This window comes from Nelumbo nucifera, chromosome 1, assembly GCF_055504915.1.
Source record: "Nelumbo nucifera cultivar China Antique chromosome 1, China Antique-T2T, whole genome shotgun sequence".
Lineage (NCBI taxonomy): Eukaryota > Viridiplantae > Streptophyta > Magnoliopsida > Proteales > Nelumbonaceae > Nelumbo > Nelumbo nucifera.
In genome coordinates, this window is record NC_142649.1 from 94,482,834 (window position 1) to 94,509,238 (window position 26,405).

At 36.9% G+C, this 26,405-nt stretch overlaps 1 protein-coding gene across 3 annotated transcripts in view; it reads left to right on the forward strand.

Annotated features, from left to right (window-relative positions):
* Nucleotides 1-25,886, forward strand: part of LOC104605529 (kinesin-like protein KIN-8B) — a 39,725-nt gene extending 13,839 nt beyond the window's left edge. Inside the window, exons 4-15 of one of the 3 annotated variants that reach the window (XM_088889137.1) lie at nucleotides 401-489; nucleotides 1,775-1,919; nucleotides 2,025-2,120; nucleotides 16,656-16,747; nucleotides 19,354-19,455; nucleotides 19,572-19,718; nucleotides 19,800-19,950; nucleotides 20,879-20,941; nucleotides 21,026-21,262; nucleotides 21,680-21,784; nucleotides 21,874-21,987; nucleotides 25,318-25,886. In XM_088889137.1, the coding sequence (XP_088745263.1) occupies nucleotides 401-489; nucleotides 1,775-1,919; nucleotides 2,025-2,120; nucleotides 16,656-16,747; nucleotides 19,354-19,455; nucleotides 19,572-19,718; nucleotides 19,800-19,950; nucleotides 20,879-20,941; nucleotides 21,026-21,262; nucleotides 21,680-21,784; nucleotides 21,874-21,987; nucleotides 25,318-25,524 (1,548 nt within the window). In that variant the 3' untranslated portion in view covers nucleotides 25,525-25,886. Of the gene's footprint in view, nucleotides 1-400; nucleotides 490-1,774; nucleotides 1,920-2,024; nucleotides 2,121-16,655; nucleotides 16,748-19,353; nucleotides 19,456-19,571; nucleotides 19,719-19,799; nucleotides 19,951-20,878; nucleotides 20,942-21,025; nucleotides 21,263-21,679; nucleotides 21,785-21,873; nucleotides 21,988-25,317 lie in introns of those variants that run through there. The other 2 variants (XM_088889139.1, XR_016076816.1) reach the window with 2 other exon arrangements.
* The last annotated feature ends 519 nt before the right edge of the window (nucleotides 25,887-26,405 follow it).

The window sequence follows — 26,405 nt, forward strand, 5'->3', positions numbered from 1 at the left end:
TCTCAAAAAAATCAGAATGTAATAGTATTTTATAACATTGTATGCAAAAATACTTGGCAATTAGGTGAAGCGAGCCTCCAAGGGCGCCTTGTTGCCTAGGTGTCGCCTTGACAACTATGGTTTGACTGTCCGGGTCAACTTATGGGTTTATGCTTCTTAACAAAAAATAAATGAAACACATTTGAGTTTGAGCATTTGGCAGATATTTATATCTTCTTACCTACTAGCTCTTGCTTTATTAATGAAAAAATTAAATTGTTATATTTGTTACCTGGATACAGCAAGGGCATGGATATATATACATCAGATATGGAATTTACACTAAAAGTTAATGTAAATTAATATGTGAAACTTTTTCTGTTATGATTTTCTGCACCTAACAATGCTTTAACATTTCCAGGATGTTTATAAGACAAGTATTTCTTCTAAAATTTCTGGGGTCGTTCAAGGTCTCAATGCAGCTATTTTCGCATATGGTTCAACTGGAAGGTACTAACTTAATGCAGTAATTGCATTAATGTACAACATAATCTATCCTTCTTGTTTGTTAGTACCATTTCATAGAGACTAGGAGTTTAGGTCATCTTATTTTCTTCATCATTGCAGTTTTTCTGTAATTATGTTATAGTTCATTAGTTATATTTATCTTTTTCCACTGAATTCCTGCTTGACTTCTAAATATTCTAATTGAACTTCTAGGTATCCTTTTTGATATACTTTAAGTTAGTAGGATGTACAAAACCATACTTTGTGTCTACAGGAAATTGCTCCATTTCCACATCTCTTATTAAGTTGTTTACCTGTTGCCCCTATTATTTCAAGATCATGCTATAGTACTATTATTCAATGTTTTGAAAATTCGAGCAGGCTGGCCATGAATCTGATCAAATTGAAACCTGGCCTCAATTCAGTTCAATGAAAACTGGCCAGTTTTGGTTATTTCGAGATTGTCAACCTGGTTAAACTGGGAAAAATATAACCTGGCCCCTATCCACTTTGATGTCTTTTATGGTTTTCAAAATGTTGCTATTGTTTGCCACTGTGAACAAGTAGAAAGATTATGGGTTTAGATAGCTAGTCAAAGAAAAAATGTTCTGTAAGAAATGACAGCGTATTGATTGGAGAATTTGAGTCTTTGTGAACCTTTCCTATAAGTTTTCACAGTGTTCTCAATTATGGGCAGAAAATTAATTTGATTAGGAACTTTGAAGTCTCTTTGAATGTTTTCTGTGAACTTTCTCCTTACCCTTTATCCAGTCTATGAAGGTGATCAATTTGATTTATGATAGTTAGTATTTAGTAATAACCTTTTGTCACTGCTAGCTCCATCAGATTCTTGAGCCCTGGAAGATGGCTAATAAAAGCTTTCTTCAGAAGATAACATGTTCTGTGGCCTAGCCTTTTAAAATGTGAAGATGTGGAAAAAACTTTCACACTTTTAAAATCTTTTGCACCTTCTAGTTGATTGACCTATTCCAATCTCTGAAATATTCATTATTTGCGGCTCCTAAATATGGTCAATATTGTGATCCACACCATCTACCATGGAGAAATGGCTCAAGAATGCGGGCATTTACTACAGAAATTATTTGCTTGGCAATGATAGAGTTGGCCAGTTTTTAAAATTGGATGCTTCATGTGATCTTCTTTCCTCTATTTTTTGCATGTAAGATCATAATGTAAACAATGCACTTTTGTTTATGTTTTTATCGTACAAGAGCATTTACCATCTCTCTTTTCAATAGAATCCAATTCTTGTTCCGTATTTTACCAGTGGTAAAACATACACAATGGTTGGAACCGAAGGTGATTCTGGACTCATGGTTCTCAGCTTGCATACAATTTTTGATCTTATCAAAAGCGACACTAGTTCTGACGACTTTGAAGTTACTTGTTCCTACCTTGAAGTCTACAATGAAGTAGGGCGTGTGGTTATTGGTTTTACCTAGCTAATTCTTCTTTCACTAATTGCAACTATTGTTTTATGAAGTACATATTAATGTTTGATTTGATTCTGAGTTCAGGTCATCTATGATTTGCTTGAAAAGTCATCAGGTCATTTGGAGCTTCGGGAGGATCCACAGGAAGGAATTGTTGTTGCTGGCCTTAGGTGTATTAAGGTCCTGCCTCCCCCTCCCCCTCCCTTCAGAAGTAAAAGTTTGGAATAAGTTTAAGTTGGAATACCTTTATCCCATATATTATTTGCAAGTCTTCTTTGATACAATAACAACTGAAAGCTTGGTATAAAATATCATGACTTTAAAATTTATAATCTCTCTTTACCTGGATGACTTAGACCTTTTTTTAGATAAACATGCTTACATGCTTAATGCCCTTTCCTGCATACATATGAGTGGATGAAATTTATTAGTGATAAAAGATGCATTTCATATAAAACATATTCATTTTGTTTTTCATTATTAATTTACTAATGTAGCCTTTTATTGCTATGAAAACACAGGAAAGCCTTTAAGTAATAAATATATCATACATGATTTTGTTAGTTATGGCGATGACCAATGCATATGGATGGTGCCATGTGTGTTATGGGGGATTCTAACTTTTTAACATTGAAAGATCTTTTTATTGAGTTTATCTTTCCTTGCTTTTAGCATTTAGCAAGATGTCATTTTCAATCACACTTTATACCAGTTCTTTAGAAAGGATGAAATTTTGCCTTTTAATTAATTAAATCTGTTTATTTTGGTGCTGCTGCATATTTGTAGAATCTTATCTTTATTGTTTAATCAATAAAAACTCTATGAGAAATAAACAAAGGAGCACGGGCTTAAAACTAAACCAAAATGATACATGTAGCAAAAACTACCCAGAGATGGATGATCCCAGATACAACTTACTCCCCAACACTTCTGCTAACTAAACTGTTCGACAAGCAATTGGCTGATCTCAGAATCCACTTGAACTGGTTGGGTATTCACTCTGGATGCCAAGGATCCAGTCTTTCTGATAGGTATAATCCATGGACCCTCACATTCCTCCTTTAACCAGTCTTTCTGATATATATGATCTGGATATCAGTTATGTCTAATAAGATTGGATTTAAATCTTAAATCATTTTTTGATAAATAATAATAATAATAATAATAATAATAATATTTTATTAAGACACAGAATATTACAATGAGGTGCGAGGTACAGCCTCCATTACAAAAACAGAATTACAACTGAGCCCAAAACAATTAAGACTTATGCACCCCTTGCTTAGCTAAATAATCAGCCAACCCATTAGCTGATCTCCTTTCCCATTGTACTGTAACAGTCATATCTCTAATCAGCCATTTAAATCTTCCAAAACATCTAAGACTTATGCACCCCTTGCTTAAATAAATAACCAGCTAACCCATTAGCTGATCTCCTTTCCCATTGTACTCTAACAGTCATATCTCTAATCAGCCATTTAAATCTTTTCATTACTTATCTGTATTTCCAGATTGCTGTATCCGGTTCCTTCAACCATCCTACTATCAGTTTAGAGTCTCCTTAAATTAACAACCTATCATAGTTTAACTCTAGCAATCTGTACTCCTTGCATTACTGCTTGGAACTCAGCATGCACTGAATCCCCTACTCCAACAGGACCCGAAAATAAAGCAATAATGTGCCCTTTGGTATTTCTGAACACTCCTATACCAGCTGGCCCTGGGTTTCCTAGGCTGATGCCATCAAAATTTAACTTCAAAAAACCTCCTTCAGGGGGTATCCAAGCTACAACAGGTTTATCTTTAACTGTAGAGCTACTTGCCACAGACTTCCAGTCCTGCCATATAACATCAAAGGTATAGTCTGAAAACAAGTCTAAAGATTTAACTCAATGTATAGACCTGTTAATTATGCATTCCCAAACTGCCTCCACATTCCTTTCCTTATTATTGAAAATTCTAGCATTTCTTTCCTCCCACACCGTCCAAACCAAGGAAGCTTGAGCACATCTCCACATGACTTTACCTCTTCTCTCTGGCCATCTGAAGGTTGTAGGGTCAAAAGAGGATACCAATCTGTAGGGCTACATTCCACCTGTTACCAAAAAGATCGAAAAGCTTTTCCTAATGACTTACAACAAAGGGGCAGGAGATTAAAAGGTGCTAAGAACTTTCTCCACTAGTTTTGTAGAGAAGACGAGTAGTTTTGTCTTATTCTCTCTTTGCATGTATATGGGCATGTGTACTAGTATACAGCTTGTACAACTTTGTATTTTATTTCTTTGTGTAAGGACAATATTGTCCAGTTATCTTTTAATATAAATATATCTATCCTGGGTTGGGTCGTCTCCTTGAGACCAACTGAACAGTCTTGGAGTCTTCTTTGTTTTCTTTCTTGTTTCTCTCTTTCTAGGTTAACATGGTATCAGAGCAGGTTGTTCTCTGATTTTCTCTTAGTACATTCAAATCCCTTTATTTTTTCCTTGCTCCAATGATTGGTTTACGGCTGTTTTGGTCAGCCCTAGAACCAGTCTCCTCTGTTCTGTACAACCAGCAAGAGAAATCTTATTAGATCTCTTATGAGGGACATCAGTTCATGGTAAGACTTACAGGGAGTAGTAGATAAGTGTCAAAGTTTCCTGTTTTGATATAAAACTGTAAAAGAAAGAAAAGAAGGTTTGTGTAGAGAAGAGTAGAGAAGAGAAGTTGAAGAAAATGAGTAGTAGCCAAAAGATTAGGTCTGGCCACCCCTCTAGTTGCATTATATACCCATAAAATAAACTGAATACAAAGACAAGTATGCCCTTAGTAAGTCGGCCTACTTGTACAAACTAACAAGACATTCTTAATTAAAAAGAAACTAATGGGCCTTGGGCCCAATACCTCTATAACTGTGTTATGAAAATAAAACAATAGTTATCAGCCAAAAAACTCAACAGTCCCCCTCAAGTTTGGGAATAGATGTCACACATTCCCAACTTGTGTAGATCATGCTTCAGCTTGTTCCTTTCAACACCTTTTGTAAGAACATCAGCAAGCTGTAGGTCAGATGTAATGTAACATATGGTAAACACACTTCTCCAGATGTCACCCTCTCCCTTATAAAGTGTCGGTCCACCTCTGTATGCTTCGTCCTATCATACTGAATTGGGTTGTGGGCAATGTTAATTGCTTCTTAATTATCACAGTATAGCATCATAGGTTCTTCAACCTCAACTATAATCTCCTCTAACATGGATCGGACCTAGAGAAGCTCTGAAACACCATGTGCCATGGCTCTGTATTCAACTTCTGCACTAAGCCTTGCAACAACTGATTGTTTCTTACTCTTCCATGAAGCTAAATTACTTGCAACAAGAGTGCAAAGTCTTGATGTAGATCTCCTGTCATCTAGGCACCCTACACAATCAACATCTGTGTAGGCTTCTAATTTCAAATGTCCATGGTTGGAAAACAGTATGCCTTTGCTTGGGTGCCCCTTCAGATAGGAAAGTATCCTGTCAATGGTCTCCCAATGCTGAACTCATGGGGCATGCATGTATTGGCTCACCACACTCACTACATAAGATATGTTTGGTCGAGTCATACATAAGTATAGCAACCGGCCTACCAATCTCCGATACCTTCCAACATCCTTAACCAGCTGTTTAGGATTAAAAGTATATTATATGTGATGTAAAAAATATATATATAAGGCTTGAGGGGGCCAGATTTGACAGCTGACCCACTTCACATAAATTTAAATTTTAAATTATTCTGGTTATGGAGGGAATTAAGCAACCGTCCCACGTATGAAGAGTGGGGAAGTTGCTCTAACCTCCCTACCCATAACTGCCTCCTCTATAAAAGGGAGAGAGGAGAGGAAAAATGGGCAGAAGAACGGAAGATAGAGAAAAGAGAGAAGAGAAAGAGATAAAAGAGAGAGAGAGAGAGAGAAAAAAGGAGAGAATAGAGGAGGGAGCTTGTAGTTCTGCTGATTGAAGAGGTTAAGTGTACGCAGGTACACATCTTATTTTATTTTTTTTATCTCTTGTCTTCTATCCCTTTAAACTTTATCTACTTTCAATCGTTATCTTCTCTCTCTCTGGAGTTCTGTTAGAACTCAAAATCTTATCATATATATATATATATATATGTGTGTATGTATGTATATGGTGGATTCTATCAACCACAAAAGAATGTGATAAAACAGATAAAAAAAATATATGGTGGTATTTCATGCTTGGGTTATAGATACATTGTTATTCATTGATGATTGCACATGACATACATGAGTTCATTTTCTCCATAAGAATCTAAAGTCTTTCCCACATTTAAGAACTTCCATGCCATGGTTATGAATCAATTTATGATTTGACTTGGGGGAAGTACTTTGATGGTGAGGATAGTGAGTTTTAAGCTTTTATCTTAAGCAACTTGGTATTCAGTCCCAGAGGTCTTATCTAGGCACCCCTCAACAAAACTGGGTATTTGAGCATAAAAATTGTCATATTGCTAGTATGGTGAGATCCCTTTTACATGATTCGCATATTCCCATTAACTTTTGGGTGGAGGCAACCAACTCTGTTGTGTACCATATTATTATCCTTCTTCTATTTTTGGAAATTAATCTCCTTTTCAGTTCTTGTTTCATTGTCCACCTAACCTTTCCATGCTTCATGTTTTTGGATGTATTTGCTTTGTTCACCTTCCTCTTCATGAACACACGTAGTTAATTGCTCAATTAGCTATGTGTGCATTCATGGGCTATAATCTAGAACGTAAGGGATTCCTCTATTTTGATCTCAAGGTCCGCCGGCTTTGCATATTCCTTAATGTCATTTTTTTTTATCAATAACAACACTTTTATTAAAATAGATATGTAGGATGCAACCAAAATGGAGGGATAAAATGTCTTAACCCTCCCTTTCAAACCCGAAAAAACATATTACAGAATAACCCAAAACAAATTAGATCTTTCCACTCCCTGTTTAGTTAAGGAGTCAGCCATGGAGTTGGTATTCCTCTTAGCCCATTGAAACCTTATAATCATGTTCTGAGTTAGTTGCTTGATTTTCTTTCTTTCATTTGAGAACTTCCACATGCTAGACTCTTCCATCTGCAACCATCTAACAGTCAGTTGGGAATCTCCTTCCACCAGCAACTTGCTAATATTCAGTTGCTTAGCCCTTTTAACTCCTTCTACAACTGCCAGGATTTCAGCTCTCAGAGAATTCCCCCAGCCTATAGGTCCTAAGAACATAGCAATAATTCGCCCTTCTTCGTTCCTGAAAATACCACCTATGCCTAAAGGGCCTGGATTTCCTTCACTACTACCATCAAAATTCAATTTGATTTAACCCAAGTCTGGTGGAGTCCAAACAGGTCTGATATCACTAGACATAGGAGCTGACCGAGCCACTTCTTCCCAGTTTCTAATGATGTCTCCTACTGAATAGGCTTCAAAAAGCTTCAAAGACTTGACCCAGTGGGCCACCCTGACATATACAAGTTCTATGAGGGCTTCCCTACTTTTTTCTTTTTCATGAAATAATCTTTGATCTATTTCTTCCCAGACCGTCCAGCAAACAATAGCTCTAGCACATCTCCACAAGATTTTACCTCTCTTCTTTAGACCCTTCACTGAAGTGGAGCTGAACAAGCTTTGCACACTTGAAGGGGAGGGCCACTTGCAACCAAATAAAGAAAAGAACCAACACCAAATATTTGAAACCAAAGGGCAAGAGACAAGCAAGTGATAGCATCTTTCACCATTCTTCTTACATAAGATGCACCGGTGCGGGGATAAACACCAATTAGGCATTTTCTTTTGAAGTAGGTCACAAGTGTAACACTTTTCTAGGATTGCTTCCTAGCAAAAAGCACCTACCCTAGGAGGGATGGGGCTACCCCAAACTTCTTGGACTGGAAAAGGAGGCCCAGGTACCAGACTAGACTGTGTCAATGCTTTCAAGAAGGAAGAGCAGGAGAAGATACCCGAAAGAACAAGAGACCACACCTTGGAGTCCACATTGGAAGGTTCAAGGACTACCTCATCCAAGATTTTAAGCAGATTCGAAATAGGTTCCAACTCAGAATCTCTGAGAGCTCTTCTGAGACCCAAGTTCCAACCAGTAGCGGAATTAGACAAGGTAGCAAATGTTGCTACTGGTTCATTTTTAAACCTAGGCAAAGCAAACAAAGAGGGAAACTGCACTTTCAAGGGAAAATCCCCCACCCAAGTGTGTTCCCAAAAAAGTACAAACAAATTAGAACCAAGATCATACCTGATAAATGGAAGAAAAGACTGCAGGACAACATGAATTGACTTCCAAGATCATACCGGATCCCAGTCAACTGCCTCTTGCCCATGAATACTTAGGATTATTTTAGCCCACAAATTTTCCTTTTCTTTGGACCATCTCTATAACCATTTCCCTAAAAGAGCTTCATTCTTCTTCTGCAGATTTCCCAGCCCTAGTCCCCCTTCACTTTTAGGTCTTGTAACTAGATCCCACCTAACTCTATGGTCCCTTCTCTCCTCCCCAAGTTCCCATAAAAACCCTCATTAATTTTTCCAACTCCCTACAAACTCCTTCTGGGATTCTGAACACCGACAAGAAATATACTGGAAGGTTTTCCAATTTAGAATATTTCCTTCTTTGAGCATATTATTAAAGTGCTTGCACCATCCTTTTCTATACTGCATCATTTTGGTTTGTAGGTGATCCTCCTCTTAACCCTCAGCAGTTAAAAGTTTACTATAGGAAACATCTAGTTCATTCAATGTCTATGCCTCCACCTTCAGCACTGGTGACTAATCCTCCTCCTTCACCCACTACCACTCAAATTTCCTCTTATTCTACTATTTTACCTCCATCTATTCCTCTTAGTCTTCACGTATTTCCCATCCTGTTTGCTATGGTTTTCCCTCTAGCCATAGCTCCTTTTTTGTTCTATCCTCCACAACCATTCCTCAATCTTACCACCAGGATGTAGCGGTTAAGCATTGGAAAGATTCTATGGACTAAAAAATTCAGGTTATGTCAGAGAATGATACATAAGATCTTGTATCACTTCCTAATGCTTCTATCATTGGTAGCCATTGGGTATATTTAGTGAAACTTAAATCAGATGGTACTTTAGACAAATATAAAGTTTGCTTGGTTACTTAGGGTTACAAGCAAGAATATGGCATTGACTATAATGAGACTTTCACCCTTATAGCTAAAATGACAATTGTTTGCTTACTTTTGGTTGTCACTACAATTAGACAGTGGACAGTTCATCAGATGATTGTCAAAAATGCTTTCTTCCATGGGCATTTATGGGAAACCGTATACATGAAACCTCCTCCTAGGTACTGTAATGATCCCTATTTGGTTTGTAAACTGAAGAAGTCCTTGTATGGTCTTAAACAATCTCCACAAGCTTGGTTTGAAAGCTTTCATATAGTTGTGTTGGATGTTAGATTTCAGCAGAGTGCTTCAAATTACTTTCTCTTCACTCTTAAGTGGGCACATGGGTTGATTCTTCTTTTAGTCTGTTGACAATATTCTCATCACAGGAGATCATGTGGATGGCATTAACTTGAAGCTTCTCAGCAACTCCTTCAAGATGAAATTTCATGGGCCATTCACTTATATTTTGGCTCTTGAAATTCAGCGATGTCCTCAAGGATATTTTGTTGATCAACAAAAGTTATGCCTTTGATTTGGTAAAGATGGTCCAACTCACAAATTCCAAACAAGTTGAGACTCCACTAGAACTCAATCTCAAATTGAATAGGGATTCTAGTGAGCTACTTCTATATGCTACCTTATATCAAGGACTTGTGGGTAGTCATATCTACCTAACTATGACTTGGCTAGATATTTTTTATATCTTCCTCCCCTACTCTACTTAGAGCCTATACTGATGCTGATTGGGTGGGTTGCCTCAACACTCATCACTCTACTACCGGTTGGTGTAATTTCTCAGTGATTCTTTAATTTCTTGGAAATACAAGAAGCAACATTCTCCAAGTTATTCATCAAAAAAAAAAAAAACATTCTCCAAGTTGTCTATTGAAGAAGAGCGGAGTATCTAGCCATGCTATCTGTATGCACTGAGATAGTTTGGCTCAAGGCTCTACTTTGTTATATGGATATTGATTAATCATCCTCCATCCCTCTCCTTGCTGATAACATGAGTGCAATCAAGATTGCAATCAACCCTGTCTTCGATGAGCATACAAAGCATATTGAGGTGGACTACCATTTCATCAAGGACCTCCTTGCTGGTCACATTTGTCTCCCACATCTCATTTGGCTTGCAGTTTGCTGGTCTCTTCACCAAATCTATGACTAGGGCCAAGCATAATTTTCTTATGGACAAGCTGATGCTTGTTCCCCAACATCAGTTTGAGGGGGAGTGTAGAAAAGGGGGGTAGTTTTGTCTTTTTATTCTCACTTTGAGTGCATATTAGTGTGTATACTAGTGTATAACTTTGTATTTTATTTCTTTGTGTAAGGACAATATTGTCCATTTATCTTTTAATATAAATATATCTATTTTGGGTTGTATCGGCTCCTTGAGACCAACCGAGCAATCTTGGAGTCTTCTCTCTTGTTTCTCTCTTTCTAGGTTAACAGGATTAGGGGAGACGTCATCTCCATGTTAGGAATAAATTTTTCCTTTATTTTTGTTTATAATTGTTGACAGGATGGGCTTATATTAGCTAAATGTTTAGTGTGTAATTGGGCTTTTATTGTTGGGAATTGGGCCTTTGTTATTTCTTTTTATTTCCCTTTTTATTTCTGCTGTTGCCACCCTATTAAGGGCATGCTTGTAAATTCATTTTATTTATTAAGTGTAGAGAAGATGGAGGGTAGTTATGTAATTTTACCTTTTCTTTCTTGTAATCTAGTAGGCATGTACATTAGTGTACAACTCTTTTCTTTTATTTCTTTTGTAAGGACAACTTTGTCCATTTACAGTCTTAATATTAATTCTTTCTTTTTGGGTTGGCTCGATAATATTGATCAACCCTAACAGATCTGAATTCTTGGCTTCCCTATTGTCTTTTCTCTTTCTCACAGATTAACATGGTATCAAAGTAGGTTGTTCTTTGATTCATTTCTCTTTCTTTCAAACTTTTTGTGGGTTTCTTCTCCTCTTTGATTGGTTCTGGACTGTTTTGATCAATCCAGGAACCTGTTTTCTGTGTTCTACGCAGTCAGAAAGAGAGATCTCATTGGATCTCTCTAGGAAGACATCTGTTTGTGGTGAAACTTGAAAGAAAGTGTCGCCTGGACCTTTTCATCATACTCTGAAAGTTTCATCGAGATCGGAGAAAGATTAAGAGAGATCTATACATCTCTTCTGGGCGGCAGCAGTCAGTCTTTCCATATTTGGACTGCGTTCTCAGGTTTTAACCATTGCTGTACTTTGGACACTCTCTTTTGACTGTAAGAGGTTTCTTCTCTTATATTTTGACACTCTTGGACTAGTTCTCTGTTTATATTGCTTGCTTCAGCTAGTTTTGCTTTGTGCCTTTACTCGGCATGGGTCTTGAAAAGAGTGGAATTATTTGTCAAGTTTGATGGGAGCAACTATGCTCTTTGGAAGTTTCACTTCCAATATTTTGTTGAAGGGAAGGGTATGTGGGGTTACATTGATGGTTCCACACCCATACCCAATGCTAATGATGTCAAAGGACTGAAACAGTGGAAAATTGAGAATGCACAGGTTGTTTCGTGGATTATTGGTTCTGTCACAATAGATGCCAGTATTCCGATGAGGGGACTCAAATCTACCCATGACATGTTTGAATACCTTAAAAAGGTATATCAGCAATCAAACATGTTTAGGCAATATCAGATTGAAGTTGATATCTTTTCTTATGCTAAAGGAGAGAAACGGATTCAAGAATATTATGTTGGGTTTGTGAACCTTAGACTGAATATGAACTGGCTCACTTTGGGGGACTTCTTGACAGACTGTTGTGTGAAAACTATGAAGAAACACCTTAGTAAGAGAAATATTATGCACCTTAGATCTGATTATGAAACATTGCGCTAGTATACTCAACAAAGAGCCTATACCTGATCTTGACATAATACTTGGAGAATTATTAAGATAGGAAACTCATCTCCACACTCAGTCAGCACTTGATCAGAAGAAGGAACAGGGAATAGATACCGTCTTCTTGGCTACCAAATAGAAGGGGGAGAAGGAGTTCTCGAAGATGCAATGCTATGAATTCAAGGAATTTGGACACATGGTATCCCACTACAAGGAGAAAAAATTCTGCACCTACTACAAACAGTAGGGACACATTATAGTAGAATGCCCAACCAGGCCCCTAAGAAAGGACAACATAAGGCTTATCAAGCCTTAGCTAAACCGACTCCAATTGATACTGCTTCCTCCTCATCAACTCACAAAACTAATTCATAGGGAAATTTGATTGAAGGTAAGATTTGTGAGCTTATGTCCTTGGCTATTTCCTTTGCTTTTTCTGCTATTAGACTAGTTGGTAAGTTTGCTTATTTGTGTTTTCCTCCTTCACACATGTGGATTATTGACTCTGGGGCCTCAAACCACATGATTGGGGCTTCCTTTGGTCAGTCTTCTAAACCCTACACTTCTGTTAACCACATTATTACTAATAATGGTGATTCTCTTCCTATATGTGGGTGTGATGATTTATTTCTATCCACTTCTGAGTCTACACTCTTACATCTTCCCAAAACCTCTTTTGTGCCTAAGTTGACTACTAGTCTTATTTTTGTTGGACAACTTGTTGATGATGGTAATAATGTTTTGTTTACTCATGACAGTTGTTTTATCCAGGATCAGCACATTGGGGAGCTAAAGAGGAAGGGGCGTAGGCTTGGGAGACTATTTGCCTTGGAATTTGATAATAAGCGAGCTTCATTAGACTCTTGTTTGTTGTCTACTACTTCTAGTTTTTCTTCTACATTTTGTAATAATGTGTGGCACTTATGGCATAAACATTTAGGCTACACTCATGCTAAAAACTTGGATTATTTATTTTCTTCTGGTTGTTTGCTTATAATTGTTGCTTCATTTAAGAATGTTGATAAATCTTGTTTAACTTACTACTATAGTAAAAGTCATGTTTTGCTTTTCCCATCTACTAAACATGCTTCTACACCTTTTTACCTTATTCACAGTGATGTTTGGTCGTCTCCGGTTATTTCACGCTTGGATATAAATATTTTGTGTTGTTTATTGATGATTGTACTTGATACACATGGGTTTACTTTCTTCGAAAGAAATCAGAAGTCTTTCCCACATTTAAGAACTTTCATGCTATGGTTATGACCTAGTTTAAAAGCACTATAAGCATTTTGAGGTCAGATTCAGGGGGAGAATACTTTGATGGTGAGAATGGTGAGTTTCAAACCTATTTCAAACAACATGGCATTCAGTCCCAGAGATCATGCCCAGGTACACCTCAACAAAATGGGGTATTTGAGTGCAAGAATTGTCACATTGCTAGTATGGTGAGATTCTTGTTACAAGACTCCCATGTTCCCATTACCTTTTGGGTGGAGGCGACCTGCACTGTTGTTCACCTCATAAACATTCTTCCCACTTCTATTCTTGGAAAATTTTCTCCCCATCAATCCTTATTTCATCGTCCGCCAAATCTTCCCATGGTTCGTGTCTTTGGTTGTGTCTGCTTTGTCCATCTTCCTCCCCATGAATGCACAAAACTAATAGCTCAATCTGCTATATGTGCATTCATGGGATATGGTATGGAACACAAGCTAATAGTTTTGTGCATCTCTGTAATGTCATTTTTCTTGAGAACCTTTCATTCTTTGAACACATTATTAAGTTGCCTACACCATCCTTTTCTATTCTGCATCATTTTGGCTCTACAGGTGATCCTCCCCTACATCTTGGCCACTTCAAGTTTATTCCAAGAAGCATCTAGCTCGCTCATTGCCTATGCCTCCACCTCCAGCACCAGTGACTAGTCATTCCTCTCCATCCTTCACTACTGTAAGTTCCTCTTCTCATCCTGTTGATTTGCCTTCATCTGTTCCTTTGTGTGGATTGTCTCGTATTTCTCGCCTACCTGATCGCTATTGCTTCTTTTCCAGTTATAGCTCATTTTCTATTGTTTTGTCATCCACAGACATTCCTAAGTCTTACAATCAGACTGTAGCGATTAAGCATTGGAATGATACCATGAATTCATAGGTTTAGGCCTTATTGGAGAATGATACCTGGGATCTTGTCTCTCCTTCCCCAGATGCCTCCATCATTGGTAGTCGATGGGTTTACTCAATGAAACTCAAATTAGACGGTACTCTAGATGGATATAAGGCCCGTTTGGTTGCTTAGGGCTGCAAGCAAGAGTATGAGATTAACTATGATGAAACTTTTGCCCTAGTGGATAAAATGACAACTGTCTGTTTACTTTTGGCTATTACTGCTCTTAGACAATAGACAATAGACAATTTATCAGATGGATGTCAAGAATGCCTTTCTCCATGGACATGGCTTATTTTTCTCATCTTCCTCCTTTACTCAACTTCGAGCTTATGTAGATGTAGATTTGGCAGATTGCCCTGACACTCGTCATTCTACTACTAGCTAGTGTATATTTCTTGGTGATTCTCTGATTTCCTGGAAATGCAAGAAACAACAAATGGTTTCGAAGTCATCTACTGAAGCAGAATACGGAGCAATGTCCTTAGTATGCAGTGAAATAGTTTGACTCAAGGCTTTACTTCATAATACGGACATTGATCACTCATCCGCCATTCTACTACTAGCTGGTGTATATTTCTTGGTGATTCTTTAATTTATTGGAAATGCAAGAAACAACAAACGGTTTCCAAGTCATCTACTGAAGCAGAATATGGAGCAATGTCCTCAGTATGCAATGAAATAGTTTGACTCAAGGCTTTACTTCATGATACGGACATTGATCACTCATTTGGCATCCCCCTTTTTGCTGACAACATGAGTGTGATCAAGATCGCATCCAAACTGGTATTTCATGAGCATACTAAACATATTGAGGTGGATTGTCACTTCATTCTTGACCTTCTCCTTGTGGTTCACATCTCTCTCCCACACGTTTCCTCGGGCCTACAGCTTGTAGATCTCTTCACCAAATTTATGACCAAAGCCCGACATAATTTTCTTATGGACAAACTGATGTTTGTTCCCCAACATCAGTTGGAGGGGGAATGTAGAGAAGATGGAGGGTAGTTATGTAATTTTATCTTTTCTTTCTTGTAATCTAGTAGGCGTTTACATTCGTGTACAACTCTTTTTTTTTTATTTCTTTTGTAAGGACAACTTTATCCATTCACTTTCTTAATATAAATTGGGTTGGTTTGATCATACTGATCAACCCTAACAGATCTGAACTCTTGGCTTTCCCTCTTGTCTCTTTTTTTTCTTACAGATTAACATTAAGTAGTGGGACAGTACCTAGGCTCCACAATTCTGAGTTCTCTTTCAGTTTCTTCTTTCCTCTTCTCTTCTTCCCTTATTTTTTATAGGTATGTTTTCTTTTTATTGCTGGTTCTTGATCAGATTATTGAATCTGATTATTACAAGTATAATAGCAAAAATGGTCCATCTTTTCATTCTTTTTAGATTACAAATATTTCTCATGAGTCCCCCGTAGTCTTGGTTGACCATGTAAACCCTTAATGACAGAAAACCTATCTCATTGTAGGTTTTATAGCCTAAATTCTTGAACATAATATCTTTTTCAATGCTTTAAATTCATAAAATAGAAATATTTCTCATCAGACAAATAAACCTATTTACATAATTAACATTCAATGTATTCTATATTATTCTAGTTGAAAAATTAAGAGAAAATATCTTTGATGCTGAGCCTAAAGCTGAGTAAAGGAAGCAACAATCATGTTTTTGTCTAGGCCTGTATGGATGTGGCAGCTATTAGGTTTCAACAGGCCCATGTAAAATGAGTCAAATACAGTAGGTTCTAGTCACCTGTCCAGTTACCAAGAGCAGTGATGTGCCCCATAGGCTCCACAAGGATTTCTTATGTGTAATATTCCTGAAAAAGAAATATTCTACGAATTTGATTAGAGTTATTGGTCCTAATATGGAGATTTTATTTGTTGTCAAGTTAGGAGATCTTAGGAAATAGCTAGGGATCTAAAAAAATATTTAGTTTCCTATTAATTTTAGAAGCCAGTAATCTCTTAAGTAAATATTCCATCCTATGAATTTATAAATAGGCATGAAACTTTTGTAAGAGGATTAAAATATGGATTTGATGAGCACTTTTACTTCTTTCTTTTCTGCAGACTTCAGACATTTTTGAAGGTGCTGACTCCAAACTATTAGGTGCTGGCTCCTCGAGACACCTAGGAGCACTCCTAGTTTTATTTTTTATTTTATTTTTTCCATCTATTATTTTATAGATCTATGTTAGATCTGATTTGGATTTGTGCCTATACATTATATAACTATATCTGCATTTCAATGTTGTGAGTCTGGTCATGTATTGCTTTGTTTACGTTTAGTGTTTACTTACATTGTCATTTTGAACCACATTATTATCTACTTCTATCCATTTAAATATTTATATCATCTTATTTTATCAACCTCTCTATTTATTTCTTATTTCTATTTCTATACTGTTTGTGCTTTCTAGTTATGGGTCAATCATTTGGGATCATAAGTCAAGATACTTACTGGTTCTTGTTTTATTCTTTCTTTCAGGTCCATTCAGCTGATAAGATTCTTGAACTTTTAAATTTAGGAAACAGTAGGCGGAAGATGGAAAGCACAGATGCCAATGCAACATCTTCACGGTGAATAAGCAATTACTGTGTTCCCAATCTCAGTGGATTTTTTCTTTTTGCTTCATGGGGCTACATAATGGGGGGGTATCCCATCCCCCTCCCTTAACCCCCCCAACCCTGGCGGCAGCGGGATTTGATCCCAAGTCTCTACTCTGATGAGCCAGAGAACCTACTAACTGAGCCACCATCAGTTGGTCTCTCAGTGGTTGCAGAAGCTTGTTTGTGACATGGGTTAGTGAGCTTATCTGGGAAGGATTCTATAGCTAGGAGCTGTTTGATAACAACTGAAGTGGCTGAAAGTAGAGTTTATTGTATTGTCTTTTAGTAAGTTTTTAAGGAAGTTGTGGGCATCTTAATGGCTGAAGCTGAAGTTGGGTAGATTAGTATACCCTTGAGTATTTTATTATTTTAATTATTTTATCCACTAAAAAACAAAGCAATAAGTCATTCAGTTTAGCAACTTCAGCTGTTATCAAATGGCTCCTTGGTACAACTACTCACTGAAACCCGGAAACTAGTTCAATTATCCCATTTTTAGGTTTCATTTCATGTGCTGCTTGTTCTTGCCTGACACATGTATATTTCTTATTTTGTTCTTTTTTGGATAATAAAGGTTAAAATCTTATTAGAAAGAAAAGATGAAAACTATACCAAGTGTTCAAATACAACATCAAGTCCTCAGGAAACTCCAATGATTTTTTCTTTCTTCCTCTTTGCTTCTGACTGGATCCTCACTTGCATGATCTGAGCTGTAATCATTGCTAAATGATTCAGTGGATCTCTTGTTTACACCCAACCACCCTGCTGTCTCCTTATTCTCTACTTTTCTTCAAGCCACCTAAACGTTGCGGTGTAGTTCCTTACCTCCCAAGAAAAATATTCCTAATGTCTTGGCTATCTTAACTTCATTAGCCAATGCCTTGAATTATGAGCCTTGCATATTTGTACCTCTTTGTCATATTCCTAACTATTCTTGTACTCTATACTTCCTGAATCATCTTCCTCCCTTTATTCCATGTCACACTTATGTAAGCATGTTGCATGGGAGAACCCTTGTTAGCTTCCTCCCGTGACATGGTCCTCACAAAGTGTTCAACCTTATTCATCACTATATAGGTGCTCATCTCCCCTTAATGATAAGTGGAACCTTACTACACTGAAGCTTGATCATCACTTCCCCCTGATGTCACACCTTCTTCAACCTCTTTAGACAGTACAGAATAGGGCCAGGAGTTGTGTGTCTCTTCAAGTTAGTCACCAGAATCCATCCCAATGATGCCTCTCTCATTGGCGGTGACCTATGTCAAAGGAAACATATTTTTTCTTCCCTTGCCATTGTTACACATTCTTTAACATTCCTCTTAAATCCTTAAAAATCTCTAATTTATGTTCTAATGTTTGGTGGGCCTTTAAGTGAAGTGGGCTTATAATAGTCTTACAAAGGTCCAACACAGTCCTAAGTGGGATCAGGGCCCCTGAATTAGATGAACTCCCTAGCCCAACAGTGAACATCTCCTTGATTGACCCACATATGGGCCTAGCACTTGACCAATTCATATTAACCAGCCTGATATCCACATTAGGGATGGAGCCCCCCAAAGACATTTGGAAGCTTCCAGATTTGGAAACTACACATGTACAATTTGAATTTTCTTCATTCCACATCAGATTCCAGAAACTCCTATTGATTCTCAATTGTGTTGGTACCAGTTGGATTGACATTGACCAAAGGCTCAACAAATTGGATAACTTCCATGCCAAACCTCTTCACCCAATGTACCACCCTGAAACCTACTCCTTTGACAATCTCTCTGAGCCAGTTGATGCAAGAATCAATGGAATGCCCTCATCTCAAGTGTCGGCTGCTCACTTAGATGATTAGGCTTCGAGCCTCCAGGATTAGGCCTGAAATGATCTTGTCAATAGACTGAACCTTAGCTTACCCACTCAATCACATCCCATGGCCACCCTTAGCATAGTGCCATAGTTACCTTATGTTTATCACCAACTCCAAATTTTTGGGAATGTCACCCAAATACCTCCTCAAAATTACCAGTCCAAGTGAATCCACCAATCTCCAGCTTAGGTTCTCTTTTATACCCCATAGCATCACCAATCTCCTTAAAAGTTGCACAATACCAAGTGTTCAAAAGAACCTTGGTGATTCTCACCTACCATTGACCAAAATCCTTCATTGCCTGAATCCTATCCAGAGATGGAGACTTCTATAGTTCTAGCTTGTAGCCATTGAAAATCCATAAATGGAAAGAACAAACTAAGAAATAAGAAACAAAAGAGAGATATCCTTATTTTGTTTCTTTGCATCTTCTAAACTGATTTTTTTTATTGGCATGAATGTTTGAGGTTCCAAACATTGTGTTTTTTTGACTGGTAACAATTGATAAAATGTCTTTCTTTCTGGATCATTATAATTTCTTTTAGTAAGTTTATCTTTTGGAGAAAACTATTGGGTGCTGTTTAGGAAATTTGACCTCTCCCAAATTTTCAGATGCTATATCAATGTCACACAATGTGTCATTGTTGATATTGTGATTTCTATACAAGGTTGCCTATTGAAACCCTCTAATACAAAAATAATTGGTTTGTTCTAACAGTTCACATGCTGTTTTAGAGATTACTGTAAGAAGGAAACAAAGAAATCAATACAGGAACCATATTGTCTGTGGAAAACTTGCACTAGTTGATCTTGCTGGCAGGTAAAGTACACATTTTTGCTCCCCTTTTTATTTATTATTTTTATTTTTTTCCTGCTACAATTTGGTCCTGTTTCAAATGGGGTTCTATAAATGTTATATTAAACACTTCTGTGCAGTGAACGAGCTTCTGAGACAAACTGCAGAGGTCAAAAGCTGAGGGATGGTGCCAATATTAACCGTTCACTTCTTGCTTTGGCAAACTGCATTAATGCTCTGGGGAAACAACGGAAGAAGGGTCTGGCATATGTCCCTTATCGCAATAGGTATTATCTTATATTTGGATATTTTTTCTTTTTAGAATGGAACTCTCTTTGCAAGCATAGCTAATGTCTGGATATTTTCAGCAAGCTGACACGGATTCTTAAAGATGGTCTAAGTGGTAATTCACAAACTATCATGATTGCAACAATATCACCTGCTAATAACCAGTATCACCATACTGTGAATACTCTGAAATATGCTGACCGAGCTAAGGAGATCAAGACACACATCCAGGTCTGCAATCTGTCATTTAATTATATAAAACATCTTCAGCATTTTAAGAATGGGTGAAACATTTGGTTGGATTCCTGATTCATGCTTTATGGCAAGGACCCATATTACATGAATTTATAAGTGAAGATTGCAATTTCTTGAGAGCAATCAGTACAACTTCTGATTCATGCTCTTTGATCACGAAACTCAGGAAAACTCCTCCCTCCTTTCCTTACAAGGTCTCCCTCCCCCATCTCCTAGACAAGCATATCTGGGCCTTAACCTCCATTGGCTCTTTCTCCACTAAATCTTTTTCCATCAACCTTACTGCTGGCTCCCTGACTCCTGCCTTCTCAGTTAAAAGAATTTGGCCTCTTTCTCCACTAAATCTTCTTTCTCTTGGGTGACTTCTGGTCACCTTCCTTGTATGTCTCTTTTTATTTTATTACCAATAAAAGATGCCTCGCGTGGAGTTGCTTCTGGTGTGTATTTGCATGTGTCCATGAGCCTATTTGCACCTCTACTTCTTCCACAAGATTGTTTTTCATCAACACTACTGCCTTGTGGTTCCTGAATTTAGACCTATGTTAGCATTCAATTGAATTCATTTTGCAATTTTCAAGTTTTAGCTGGTTCTCTTTAGTTGCTTTTTCTTACCTTGTTTCTTCTAGTAACCAGATTGGTATTTACTACGACTGCTATAAAGGTCACTAAGATAAATAATGGAAATATTTAGTGTTGTTTTTCCTTTAGGAAGATTGAGTTGAGTCTTTAGGTCGTACTAGTGGTGTGGGTGTTCTCTACTTGTCTTGTTACTCTCATTCTATTGTATTTTGTTTTCTTTGTTGATAGCTTTGTATGCATTTTTCTTTCTTTTGTTTATCATTCTTATGTACTCCCTCTCTTCAATAGCATCCTCTTTTATTGATTGAGAGTGATTTTTTTCCAGACAAATATTGGCACTGTTGATATCCATGTTGCAGATTATCAGAAAATGATTGATAGTCTTCAGGTAAGCTTGGGAAGGGTTTTTATCTGCCATTTTATTTTGGGGATCAATCATGTTGTATCAGATCATAAGAATCTGATTATGCAGATTGAAGTTTTCCGGCTGAAAAAGGAATTAGCAGAAAAAGAATCAAAACTAAGTGTAAAACCGAATGAAAAAGCAATTGATGATCAACTCTCTTGGTTGGATGTTTTGAGCCGTGAAACCAATGAAAGCGTACAGGAACGGATAAACTTGCAGAAGGCTTTATTTGAGCTTGAAGAAATTAATCTTCGTAACCGCATTGAGCTCCAGCATCTAGATGATAAAATTACAAATGAACAGGTCATTATTGCCATTACTCATTGAATCAGTGGTTGATTTTGACCATCTTTCATGCTTTTGATCTTGCCAGTATCAGTATTTTTCACTTGGAGCTATTTGAAGTATACTGCAATAAGGAATATTAAGAATTCTCTTTCCTGTTTTTTTTTTTTTTTTTTTTCCTTCAAGTCTATGTGCTGAGCATTTGTTTAGGATTTTGATATGCCTCAGAAAAATGCAAGAGGTATTATATATAGGATTCTTAAAATATGCTTCTGCCTCTACTGACAATAGTCATTAAACTTTGAACTTGGATGTTAGGAATGAATAATGTTGTAATCTTTTTTCGAGACATGGTCATAAAGTTCAATCATAATTAGAAATTTAAGCTTAAAATTTCTGGGTAATTCCTTTTATTGATGAACTACCATCTCCTAGGCCATAGGAAAGGATGGGACAATTTTACAAGCTTTAAGAGAAAGGAGACAAGTCATTCTTGATAACATCCGTGATAATGATGAGGCAGGGGCCAGCTATCAAAAGGTGTTATTCCTGTTAATTATGTGGCTCATAAGGATCAGTTTTTCCAATTTTTATCTACTAATCTGGTTGTTCTTTCTATTTTCCTGCAGGAAATTGAAGCAAATGAGAAGCACTTCTGCCAACTTCAAGATATGATAGAGAAAGCCATTAGTAATAATAGTAACAAAACCTACTTGCATATTCTCAATCAGTACAGGCTGTTGGTAAGTAGAAATGAAACAATAAGACCATCCAATCTACATATTGTGAAACCTGTTGTTCTCTGCTTGTCTTTATGCATGTTTGTGTATACTTTTATATACATTTTATGTATGTCTGTCTACACGATGTATGGACATATGTATGTATTCATGCGTGAACAGATGACTATGTCCATACACTTTACGATCCCTGTGCTTGTGTGTGCATATGCATTTAAGTGAGGTTTCTGGTCTTCTTAGTGGAGTTCATGGTAAGTTCGTTTATACCAAAACTGATTCGTCAACAAAACATATCATATCTGAACCTTTGGAGTAAGGTAATATATGTGTTCACATTATATAACATATGTATTTTCATTCAAAAGAAAAGGAAATTATGCCATTTTTGTACATTAGTATTGAAGATAAAAAAACTTGTATCGTCTTTTCTCCTCTCAGTTGAGGGATGGATGTCTCTTACTAGAAGCCTACTCTATGCCATTCATCACATTGATTGAATATAGACAAACATACAGGAGGGGTGATTTTTTCATGAAAAAATGATCAAGAGAGAGAGAGAGAGAGGAGAGGCTATGGATGTTTGGTTTGGAAAGAGATGCTCTATGGAGGAAAGTAGTGGCATGTAATTATGGGGTGGTAGGTTTTGGGTGGGACACTAAGGAGGTGAAGTCCTCTTATGGAGTACGTTTTTGGAAAGGAATAATGGATTTTCAGTTAGCCTTCCTTGATTTTGTCTCCTATAAGATTGGAAGTGGATCGGCAATAAAGTTTTGGGAAGATGATTGAAGGGTATTGGAAAATTGTGTGATTTGTGCCCATGTTTATAACACTTAAGCAAAAGAAAATCCTCTATTGCAGAAAAATTTGAAGTGATTCATGCAAGGGTGGTGTGGAGTCCAAAATTCAAAAGACCTTTGTTGGACTAGGAGATTGGGGACTATGTAGACTTTCTTCGAAAATACATTCCAAAATTCAAAAGAGAACCCTCTTGGTTGTTTTACTTGATGTTTTTTTTAATAATAATTTCTGTTACTAATAAAAAAAATCTCATTGGAACGCAAAATAATATTTTGATCAAGTCTACTTTGTCAAATTTACCACTACACTATTTGTCAATGTTCAGGATTCCACAAAAGGAGGCTAGGAAGATTGAGAAATTAGTGAGGATTTTTTATGGGAACTAGGAGAAGAGAAAAAGGATCATTTTGTTCATTGGGAGATGGTGATTAGAAGTCTTAGGAGGGAGGAATAAGTGTGATCAATGTAGACCAGAAGAATTTAGCTTTATTGGGAAAGTGAATTTAGCTTTGTGGCATATGGTTATAACTGGTATTCATGGCAGAATGGATTAATGGACTACCCTTGCTTCACCTTGGAAGGTTATTCATGATATTCTCCATTAGTTTCCTAGATTTATTAGGTATGTTGTGTGTGTTCAGGGGATGCTATCAAATTTGGGAGGAGAGTGTCTAGGTTGGTTCTAATGCCCTTAAGGTTTTATTCCCTTCTTTGTACTTTGTGTCTTGTATAAAAACAAGAGAGTGCTGGATTTCATTGCTCCTCTTATACTTTGGGTCACAGTTGGGATTTTGGTTTTCGAAGAGGTTGCTGAATTAACTAAGTTGAATGGGTTGTTACAACTTCTTGATTCAATTTATCTGGATCCCTCTAAACTGGACAGACATATTTGGACTCCCCACCCTAAGGGCAGCTTTTCTCGTGCCTTCTTTTTTTTAAGTCTCTCTATTCATCTTCTCTTCCCTAGCATTTCCTTGTTAAGGAAGTTTGTTATTGGCTTGTTCCACCAAAGATAGGAGCTTTTTTGTTGGGAGGTGTTTTATGGGAAGGTTAATACTCTTTGGACATGTTACAAAAAGGAAGACCCTCTTTATGCTCATCACCAAATTGATACATTATTTGTAGATCCATTGGAGAGAGTTGTTACCACTTGCTAATATCCTGCCCTTTAGCTACAGATATTTGGGAATGGTTTTTCTCTTTGTTTGTGCACAGGTGGACTTCGCCAATAGAGGTTGGTAAGATTTTTGACCCTTCTACTTTTGTTTGAACTAAGAAAAGAGGCATGATCATGTGGAGAAATGTATGAGCTGGGAAGAAAAGAATGCTAGAATCTTTTCAGAGAAGGAGAGAGGTAAGGATAAGGTAAGATATTGTGATATGATGAGAATAGTTCACTGGGTAAGAACTTTGGACTCTTTCTCGCATGTTTATTTGGAGAAACTAGGGGATGGTGGCTAGAAGTTACTCCAGAAAGGAAAGAGTTAATGTCATTTGAAAACCTCTGGTGGGAGACTTTGTGAACTTGAACTTTGATGGGAGTAGTCAAGGCAACCCAAACCCTTCAGGTATAGAAGGGGTGTTGAGAAATAGAGAAGAATTTGCCATTGCTTTATTTTCGGGTCCAATGGGAGTGGGGGATTCCATAAGGGTGGAGTTGCTTGTTGCATTGAAAGGGATACAACTTGCAAGTGAGTTAAGCTTGATAATTGTGGAGATTGAAAGAGATTCAAATTTGGTGGTTGGTTGGCTAAAGGAACCGGAGTCTGTAACTTGGAAGTTTAGGGAGGAGATCAAGAAATTTAAATGGCTTGCTAGAATGAGTTTGAGAATAAGTAGGGTAAGGAGATCAGCAAATGAGATGGTGGATGCATTAGCTAAGAAAGGGTTAAATAGGGATTACTTGTATTGGGCTCAATTTTAATTGTTTTTTTTCTTGTATTATGCTCTATAATTTGTGAGAGGTACCACCTTGTGCCTCTCTTTAGGGTGCCTATAATGCCTATACTTTTGATAAATAATAAAATTTCACTTTATTTATAAAAAAACATACATCTACTTCCTCAAAGAAATGCTAAATTTATCATTAATAAAATACTCAACTGTTGCTTATAAAAAGAATTTCTAATTATGGACGTACTCTTAATATTTGGTCTGAATAATTAGTAAGAAAATTATTAGAAATGAATGCATACTGAATTCATTTCGTTTATTGATTACTGAAATATTTCCAATACCTGATCTACCACCCCCACTAACTTTAGGGAAATATTCCACCTTCTCTTTATTAATGCAACTTGACCAAGGTCTATTCCCCTTGGTTTGGTTAGTTCCACTATATTATTGTGCCTGACATCATTAGTTTTACCTCCTTTTAAGGTGGCTTTTGTGTCATGTCTCTTGTTTTAGGAGATTTGACTTTTATTTTCTTCACTTTTTCCTCCATTAATGCTGGTCTTTGTCTTCCTTCTAAACAAACCACATTGACCTCATTATAACCATGTAATTACTATTTTAGTACTGCTATACATGTAGGAAATGGCCAACACTGAGCTCCAGTTTGAAATGGCAATACGAGATCAAGTGATTCACAACCAACGGGAAATGCAGAGGAACCTGTGGAACCTGATCATGGGGTTAGGAATTGATGAGAGACAGATAATGAAGCTTGCTTTTGAGCAAGGAATAACAATAGAAGATTGGACGGTGACACCCCTTTGGGGGCTATCCAGTATGAAGTAGTGTCTTACTTCAGGATGCAGTAGTTCACTTTTGTGTTCTTGTCCTGGCATCAGAAAGTCTTGCTATTCAACATCTTGCATCTTCCAACAAAACCAATATATTGGTGTTTGGTCATGTTTCAAGGAGCACTCTAACTGTGCTCATACTGTGTGTAGGGATGAGCACCATTGCTCCTAGTCAAGGTTTAAAATGTCGATGTCGGTGGAAATATCGTCACCCAAATATAGGAGACATGTAGAGATATCGTATGGAAATATTGTAAAAATTATAGACATGGTGGAAACATTGTAAAATATGCAAAATACAGATTGATATTTTATGCAATTACTAAAGAAGCATAGGTACAATTTTTTAAATTATTATCCTGTTCCAAATCATTAAACAAAGCTAAGAAACTAAGGCCATAGGCAAAAGAATATGTGAAGTTGTCCTCTAAACCTTAAGATTCAAAACTACATGATAGAATGGGTTAAATCAAAATTTAAACTCATAGAAAATGTAACCTAATAGATCAACCAAATAATCTATTACACAAACAAAAACTAATATTTTACTTCATGTTTGAATTGAATATCAAGTTGGTTCAAAGTGGTAATCAAGTTAGGTGGGCAATAATATTGCTACTCCACATTTCTACAATATTGTTACCATCTTATGTTATAATACTATTTCTTGTACTCCACACTGGTAGTGTTCATTAGGGAATATGCTGATTCCAATTAAATTTTGTGTCATTATCCATGGAAATGGAAATATTTTGTGAAAAGCATCTCTTGTAGTCCCCATAGTGCTGGTAGTGTTCATTGAAGAATATGTTGGTTCCAATAAAATTTCATTTCACTACCCATGGAAATGGAAATATGTCATGGACATATTAGGAA